The sequence below is a fragment of the Pipra filicauda genome, unplaced genomic scaffold (assembly GCF_003945595.2).
Source record: "Pipra filicauda isolate LSUMZ 115617 unplaced genomic scaffold, ASM394559v2 scaffold78_size3787270_pilon, whole genome shotgun sequence".
In the NCBI taxonomy this organism is placed as follows: Eukaryota; Metazoa; Chordata; class Aves; order Passeriformes; family Pipridae; genus Pipra; species Pipra filicauda.
This window is the reverse complement of record NW_024104964.1, coordinates 1,033,215-1,042,386: the sequence shown is the minus strand read 5'-3', so window position 1 is coordinate 1,042,386 and position 9,172 is coordinate 1,033,215. Positions and strand designations below refer to the sequence as shown.

At 52.5% G+C, this 9,172-nt stretch overlaps 1 protein-coding gene across 1 annotated transcript; it reads right to left on the bottom strand.

Moving 5' to 3' along the window:
* Positions 1 to 4,066: 4,066 nt before the first annotated feature.
* On the bottom strand, positions 4,067 to 7,613 carry P2RY1 (purinergic receptor P2Y1). The gene is made up of 2 exons (XM_027730953.2): positions 7,592 to 7,613; positions 4,067 to 7,007 (listed from the first exon to the last, which is right to left on the bottom strand). The coding sequence occupies exon 2, from the start codon at positions 6,947 to 6,949 to the stop codon at positions 5,858 to 5,860; it is 1,092 nt and encodes a 363-aa protein (XP_027586754.1). The 5' UTR covers positions 6,950 to 7,007; positions 7,592 to 7,613; the 3' UTR covers positions 4,067 to 5,857.
* Positions 7,614 to 9,172: the final 1,559 nt, after the last annotated feature.

The following is a 9,172-nucleotide window of genomic DNA, read 5'->3' as shown; positions in this document are numbered from 1 at the left end:
TGCCTGGCAGAGCCATAAGCTGAATGGAGAAGACTTCTATGAATTATTAACACAAACAACTCTGCCGTGCCTTGGATGGAGGGGAATGCCAGGAAGGGTAAATGCTGTTCCCAGCACTTGAAATGAGTGGATCTTCTGGTGTTCACTCAGGGACATGAGGTGCTTCCACAGGCAGGCAGCAGTCACTTGGGACCCTGGGAATGGGTTTCCTGGTGGGAGTCTCTGCCTGGTTCTCAGCTGGGATGTCTGGCGAGTGCCAGGGCTGCAAGACATGTTGCTGTGGCTGTGGTGGGTGTGGGTCTCTGCCACCTCACAGAGGGGTGACACCATTCCCCAAGGAGTCCTGTGTTGGTGTGTGTGCCCCAGGGGATATAAATACACCCAACACTTCACTGTCCTCTTGGTGCCTCACACAGAGGCACTGCTGGTGCTGGTGACACCCACACTCAGCTGCCTGGGAACAGTGCAGCCTCCGGGTATTTACACTCCTGCCCGCGCCACGGCTCAGCTCAGCGGTTCCGAGCAGCTCTGGGCCTCTCCTGCCTCAGTCCCGGCCAGGTTCAGCCCTGTGGGAATGCCAGCATGGGCAGCAGGGCTGGGACCTCTCCAAGTCCAGTGGAGCTGGACACCAGCCGTCCCCATGGCTGCTGGTGATGGTTTGGGGTAAACCCCACAGAACGTGTCCCTTCTGCCAGTGCCCTCCAGGCACTGCCCTGATCCCAGCCCAGCCTGAGCTCAGCCCGATCCGCACAGCAGCGTTCCTGGCATCTCCCTCCCACTCCCATCAGAGCCAGAGCCTGGTGCTGGCAGCAGAAACCTGAGCTGCACAGTCTGAAACCCCCCATTTATTTAATTATTTATCTGTTCCGCCCGTTTCCTCTCGCCACAGGCTGGTCTTTGTTTTTCTAATGCTGTAAAATAATGTTTAGAAACAAACACCCCCTGGGTTGGTGCACTGCCTCACCCCTGCCAGGGTCACAGCACCCCGTGTGTGCCTGCTCTGGCCACGCTTAAATGAAGCCATTGTGGTGATTGGCCAAAGGCTGGACTCGATGATCCTGGAGGTCTTTTCCAACCTAAATGATCCTGTGACTCTGTGAAACCAGAGGGAAATGCACAGTCAGCACAGGTATTAAATCTGGTGTTCACACACTGCTGTGTCTGCTCATGGCAAACACAACCAGCCAGAGCAGAGCCCTGCAAACCCCAGGACCTGCCTGACTGTGCATTTGAAGACTTCTGTGCTGAGGGGGGAAGAAGCTGCCGGGTCTCAGTGGGCAGGCATTCTCAGTTGGGAAAGGGAATTTTGGAAATGCTTGGAACAGCATGATTTGTTGAAAACGTAATTCATTTAATGGTAAGAAAATATCATTTCAATGAAAGGGATATTACAGCAAAGCTGAAACACTTGCATGAAGGGCAAAGATAAACCAAGAGGAAAAAAAATAAAAAGGAAGTTAAATAAATCTTAAAATAAACCAGGTGAAATCAATTAAATACTGATAGGTTATATTCCCTGTGTCTGCTGTTGGCACTCCAGAATTGCTCTCAGACCCCACAGACCTCCTTCATCCTTTAAGATGAAGCATTGCTCATTTATTCACTTATTTTTATTCTCAGTTGATACACCTGGTTCCTCTCAAGGTTTTAAATTTTATTTACACACATTTGGTTTCAGTATTTTGCAAACCATTTATGATCTATTTCTAAGACATATCACTGCCTGAAGCATCACCTGGAAATGTGAGTTAAGCACAATAACACAAAAGGCAGAAGAAACGTTTCATAATGCCATTGGGGCGGCTCCAAACGAGTTGCTAGGTGAGGTGCTGTTGTGCCAGCAGCGCTGGGGCTGCAGTTCTGCTGCCACTAAAAATAGTTGCAACTTCAAAACCAGTGCATGTACATGCAACCAGCCTCGTGCTCTATTAAAATCTTTACAAAACCTTTTTGTTCACTAAAATCATAGACAAATAAGAGGATTAGCAGTTCTTTTGTCTCCTGGCACCCCGGGGTCAGTGTGTTTAAGTCCACAGCCCTGACTTTCCAGGTAGGACTCTCCTGGTGGCGGTGGGGAAGAACAGCCCCTCTCCATCACATCACAGGGCACCCTCCTGCCAGAAGCAGGATGAAAACAAAAAATCCACGGTGCTGTGCTATGAAAATGTACAAGCTGACAGCAGCTCACCTGTAGGTTTCATACTGATTTCATGCTGTGTTAAAGATATGTAAGAGATACTGGGCACAAATGAAAAAAATCATTAACCCTCTGAGCTTCAGGAAGCAAATACAGCTCGTGAATGAGAACTGGTGTCGGCGTGGGGCAATGCAGAGTGCTTTGGCTAAAGTTAAGCTCTAAATAACTATTACTTCAAACTTTGTGGTGTCTCCAGTGAATGATTGGTAGTTATTAGAAGATTCCCAAACATACCCAGGGGAAAAGTAGGTTACATGCATGACCACAAAATCAGAACACGTTTAATCTCATTTGCCAGTCGAAGGCTGTACAGTTTGAGGGAAGGTGGAACTTTTGGGTGGTCACAGTAGTGAGGTGATGAGCTGAGTCCTGTTCCTGGTAATCACAGCCCATGGTCATCACTGATTATTAATTACCAGCCCAAAGGCTGGAGTGGCAGTTGCATTCCCTTTGCACATTGGATGGATCAGAAACTCCAGCTGATCAGGGAAAGGTCTCTGACTACACCCATCTCCAAGGTTTACAGATAAACACAGGGATTCCCTTGGGCCCCTAAGGCTGGTGGACTGTCTTCCACAAATACATTTTAGAAAGGAACAGTCTAACAACAGACTTGCCAAGTTCCCCAGGAGCTCATGGCTCTGCTTGGGTGCCCAATCCCCCCCAGCTGACCAGCATCCTCTAAGAGGGACACCCAACACACATGGTTCTGTTGTTCCAGCAGGCGTGGGAGGAGACAGGAATTTGGTGGGGTTTTGCAGTGGCTCTGACTACCCCATGCCAAACAGAGCAATGCCTCTAGACCAGAGCTCTACAGGAGGCTGGGAGGCTCAGCTCCACGTTCCAGCAGGATTCAGCAGCGGCTGTGACATCTCAGCAGGTGCAGCCAGGAGTCACAGGGCACAGGAGCCGAGAGATGGAAAATCAACCCCATGTTAAAGGTGTTTAATGACCCTGCTCGGTGTGTGCTGGGAGGCTCCCGAGCGTGTCCACGTGGGAAGCTGTGAGTGCTGCCTCCTGCCACGGCTGCTCGGCAGTGAAAGGGACCTTCATCCAACAAAGTGTCCCAACAGACCTCAGTGATGACCTGGTGAATCATCCCAACTGCACCATCCCCTGGCCAGGCAGGGAGCACTGGAACAGCTCCAGCAGACTGCCCAGGGAGCACAGACCCAGCAGGCTGCAGGTAAGGTGGCCCAACAGGGTCCCCAGGGTGGATCTCCCTGCTCCATCCACACGTGGGGCTCTCCTGCCACGTGTCCAGCCACCTGGAGCGGGGTTCTGTCACCCTGGGGTTCCGTACACGCCGTGAGAGTGGCCAACTCTGCCACAGCAAAGAGCCGCGTTGTAAAAGCACTCCAAGCAGCTGCAGCAGGCCCAACCTCGGTGTGCCCTCTGCGTTCTGCTGGGGCTCTTTGGGATCTTTTTGCAGGCATGAATTAGTGGGACTAACTGAAATCAACCACAAAACACTGGGAAATGAACAGGATTTTCAACCCAGAGAAGCAGATTCAGAGAATATCCTATTTTTATGCTCCCTCTCCGTGTAATTCATCTGCCATTCCAAACAAGATGTGCCTCAGCTGAATGAAGCCTCAAATAATCACATAATAGGAGAAGTCATTTATTGTGAATCAGGCTCTTTCTGTGGTATATAAATAGTCTGTGCTGTTCCATGGGCTTTGTCAGTCAGGATTAATTAGCAATTGACCCTTGGCTGGGATTTTTTCACTACCTCTACATTTTTCATAGGACTGAATGAGCTCTCCACGTTGCTTTAAGAGGCTTGCTAAGCTGGAGTTTCATTTACCTCTAGGCTATACATCAGTAGTTTAATTTATCACTAGGTTACATATCACCAGCGAATAGTCAGGGTGGAATCAAGTTTATTATAAAGATGTTCTGTTAAAAGACACATTATTAATACAGTGATTGAAACATGCTCTTCAATTTTCCATTAATGCCCAATTCTGAATATGACCACGGAGAACCACACTTTACATACTTTACATTTAGCATTCTAATAAATAAGTTCAATAAATAGGGATTCTGCAGATGAAGCCGTACTTGTGAACAGAAGCTGCTTTACAATGTTGTCAAAAAATAACTAGAGCTACTCTCGTTTGTTACCAACCACTGGAAACTGGTAAGTAAAATATAAGTATTTTACTCTTACTATGAAGACTGGAGGAACAAATCACCCTTAGGATTACATAGAACCTTATTTCGTACACTAAATTCATAATTCAGAGCATGCTTTCATAACGCTTTCAGCACAAAATATTTTCAAATACATTTATTAAAAACATGAGAAACGAGTGAGACTGCCCATGTAAGATTTCATCTGTGCCTGATCACTAGCTCTTATGTTACACAATATTGCAGTTTGGCTAATTTTGGATGAACTATTCCACATTTGGAGAAGATCTACAATAAAGGGCTGGATTTAGTCCTTAGTATATTGCAACATGTTAATACAGTAATTTATTCGCCAAAGTACAAAAAACCTCATTCCCTCCCCCAATTACTGTTATATATATATATATATATAATATATATATATATTCCATTTATATTATCCATTTTAATCATTATATTTCTCGGGAAACAACTCTTGTGTTGTCTGTACAGACTGCAGGAACAGAACCATTCTCGTACCAAAGGCAGGTAACTCGAGCACCTGTCCTGTGCTGGCCTGGCAGGGTCAGGTATTTCCAGCACAGCCACTTCTCCCTGCACAGAGCTCTGCAGGGCTCCGGTGCCACGGCAGGGTGCTGGCAGCCCCTGGGCCGGGCAGGCAGGATGCTGGCAGCCCCTGGGCCGGGCAGGCAGGATGCTGGCAGCCCCTGGGCCGGGCTCACCCCGCGCTCCCCGGCCAGCCCAGTCTGTGCCCCTCCGGCCGCCCTGGCACGGAGCAGGGTGGGACCCTGGGCTCAGGGCCAGGGCACCTCCACACACCTCTGCTCACCAACACACAGCCCTGGGGGGGGCCCGTCTGCCAGCGCCCCAGGGACCACCTCACCCGCCAGCCCTCGGCCTCTAAGGGGGTCCAGACTTGTCGTGAACAACCATCGCGATCCAAAAGCACAACCATGCACACACCAGTAAGCCTACCTTTAGTAAAACACCGGCACTGAAAGAGGACTGAACCATAAATGCCACCAAACTACCAAATAATTATCAGCACTAGAAATAATAAAACTGTAAATGATAACTGCATCGTGACTCTCATTTAAATCCTTGTGTACAACAGCGAAAGGCTGTGACTGAGCCTCAGAAGACAAGATACTGCTCTTATTTTTATTTCCTATTTTTAAAGACAGGCTGACTGAGAACATTTTTGAACGTGGGAGACTAAGTCATTAAACTAGAAGCACTTGGATTGCTTTCCTCCTTTAGGGGATTTACTTCATTTTACTTTATCTGACACAAGTCAGAAAGAAATGAGACTACTGAAGGAAAGCTGAATTTTGACACGTTATTTTCCATTAGAATCCTTCCACTGACTTTGTTAAGCTTTTTCTAAGATCAGAAAATGAGGCTTTACCTAAAAGGAATTTGAGACTGGTAGATTTTCCTCACACACTTGTAGCCCTACAGTCTCCTATTGCCTCAAAGCGGAGGATTTTTTCAAACTGCTCCCAAATCTTCCACATTTGTTCACAAACTGGTATCTCCATTCTGTTTATACTCTGCTAAAATATTGAGAGTCATTTCCTCGCTTTTGGACTGCACGTTGTGTTCGCTCCTTCTGGACGATTTCCTGGTGGCCCTGGAAAGCCGCCTTCGGAAGGTGTCACCTGCCAGGAAGTAAAGGATGGGGTCGACGCAGCTGTTGAGGCTGGCCAGGCCCCTCGTCACTTGGTAAGTGGCATAAACCTTATCATTGAAGGCACACATGTCTGGAGTCTGAAAATCCACCCTGGCCCTTAGATTTAAGGTCTTCATCACGTGGAAGGGAAGGTAGGACACGGCAAAGACCGTCAACACGATAATAACCAGGTAAATAGACTTTCTCCTGAGAGGAGAATTGTCCAAATCTTTGTAAATCAAAGCTTTCACGATGAGCCCATAGCAACCAAGAATCACTATGAAGGGGATGCAGAACATCAGCACTGTGGTGCACATGCTGTAAATGAAGTAACTTCGCAGGTAATCGTCGGCTGTTGTGTCATAGCACGTTATGGTTTTATTTTTCCTTATCCCCGTTCCCGAGTAGAAGAGTATTGGAGAAATGGCGGCCACCACAAGGACCCAGACCAGGCTGCTGATGTACATGGCGTTCTTCTTCTTCAGCCTCCCCAGGGACTTCAGGGGGTGCACCACTCCCGTGTACCTGTGCACACTTATGCAGGTCAGGAACAGAATACTGCCGTACAGGTTCACGTGGAAGATGAACCTCTGCAGCTTGCACATGATATCTCCGAAGATCCAGTCTGTTTTGTTGAAGTAGTAAAAGATGAGAGCGGGCAGAGTCAAGACATACAAGAAATCGGCCAATGCCAAGTTGAACATGTAAACCGAGATGCCGCTCCAAGGCCTCATGTGGAAGACAAACATCCAGATGGCCACGCTGTTGCCCAAAAACCCAGTGATGAAGACCAGAATGTAGACGGTGGGCAGGTAATAGAACTGGAAGCCAGTTTTGGTCAGAGAACACTTGGTGGTGACGTTTCCCACAGACCAGCCGCTGCTGGATAACAGGTTGGGTTCAGTTCCATTCAGAGCAGCAGAGAGAAGGACTTCGGTCATGATCCTTCCCCCAGAGTCACATAGGTCTGAGGCGAACCAACGAAGTCTCTACAGGCATCTAAAACGCATCCAAAAAAAAAGGAGAGAGCAAAGGAAACCTCGCTGGAAGGTGAGCCCTGCCCTGGTTTTCCTCGGAGGTTTCCAAGCGGCGGTGCCTGGCGGAGCGTCCCCCCGCAGCTCCCGGACCCGCCGGCAGCCAGGGGACACCTCTGCGAGCAGGAAGGGCCCCGCTCCGCTCCCCGCCCCGCAGCACCGCGCACGCCACCGCGGACCGGGGACAGGGACAGGGCGGGCGGGGCGGCGGGAGCGGAGCGGCCGGGCTACGGCAACGAGAGCGGCGGGGGCCAGCGGGGCCGATCGGAGCCAGCGGGGCCGATCGGGGGCAGCGGAGCGGCCGCTCCTCCCGCGCCCCTCGGCGAGCGCCGCCGCCCCGCCCGCCCCCGCGGCTGCCGCCCCGTCCCGCCGCCCGCCCGCCGCCGCTCCCCGCGGTCCCGCCGGCTCCCTCCGCCCGGCCCCGCTCCCCTCCGCCCGCCCGGCTCTCCCAGGTCACCTCCGCCCTCCCGGCCCCTCTCCCCGCATCGCCCCCGGCCGTCGCCGCCGCCGCGCCCCAGCCCGGCTGCAGGAGCGCCGGGGCCGCCCCACCTGCCTCCCGCGGCGCCTTCCTCCTCCTCCTCCTCGTCCTCCTGCTCCCGCTCCCGCTCCTGCTCTCAGCCCGCGCTCGCCGCTCCGCGCCGCCGGCAGCGCCCGCCCGCGGGGGGCGGCGTCCCGCCCGCGGCTGCCCCGGCGCCCATGGCCGGGCAGGGCCGGGGGCAGCGGCTCCGGGGGCAGCGGCTCCGGGGCCCCTCCACAGCCGGAGCGCGGCCGCAACCCCGCACCGGGCACGACCGCCGGCCCCGGGCGGACTGAGCGCGGGCGGGACGAGGCGGTGGCTCGGCCTCGGGGCGCGCCCGCCCCCCGCACCGCCCCCGCACGGGCGGCGCTGCCGCTCCCCGCCCGCGGCACCGGGACCGGGGCTGTCACCGGGCACTGCCTCTGCTCCGGGGACACCGCCGGGGCTGCGGGACCGGGGCTGTCACCGGGCACTGCCTCTGCTCCGGGGACACCGCCGGGGCTGCGGGACAGGGGCTGTCACCGGGCGCTGCCCCTGCTCCGGGGTCACTCGCCACCTCGGGGTCCCCGCCCGGCGACCCGCGATGCAGAGCTCGGAGGGCACTGGCGCTGGGGCGGAGGAGGCGGCGGTGGAGCCCACGCGGTGCAGCGGGTGTGGAGCCACGGGCGAGGCCGGTGCCCCGGGCACAGTCACTCGCTTCTGATGTGTCACCGCACAGCCCGAGCAGTAGGGTAGCCAGCGCTGGCCGGAGGGTAGAGTCACCTCGGCCCTCGCAGTGATGGGGCAGGGTCCCCTGAGCCCTCACAGTGATGGGGCAGGGTCCCCTGAGCCCTCACAGTGATGGGGCAGGGGGACACCACACCAGGGCTAAGACCCCTCTGTCCCTCATCTTCCCCGGAGCTCCAGTGGGTGCCGTGGGTGCTGCTCGTGAGCTGCTGCGAATGGTGGAACAGCCCTTCCCTGATTTTGCTTTCGCTCAACCCTTTGAAATCTGCTCCGCAACCCAGTTTAAGCGACACGAACATGTTAATTGCTGTAAATGGAACAGCTGAGCAGAAATATGCTCTACTGACCTCTAATTAAGCGCTATACATTTGGCACTTGAGTCAGAATACGGTTATTATTTATTGTCTTAGCAAAACACAATCTGCTGGTTTCAGCCATTTCTTCCTCGTTCCCATTTTCGCTAAGTGTGGTGGGTGAGACATGAGCCAGTCAGAGCTGCTCTCAGCTCAAAGCTGTGTTCTAGACAGAGCGTTATTAGTCCTTCATGAATATGTATTCATTTCTCAAACTTTTGAGTCTGTTTAAATTATAAAACTTCTTTGCTGGGAAAGCTTAATTGGGAAATCAGCTGCATATTGTACCCCTGTGGGAATATGCAAGTGGCTGCAGATGGAGTCGCCGGCCTGGCTTTGCTTTTGGGGCAACTTACACAGGCTTAAGCTTCAAAGCAACAGCTTCAATTCTGCAGATATAGTGCCTTTTCTTGATGTTTTATACTCATCCACTAACTGCTTGTTCACTACTTTAAGATCCTTTTTAATTTAAATACAAATCAAATATGAAGAGAAAGGAAAGTGAAAAAGGTGACAAGAAGAGTAACACCTGTA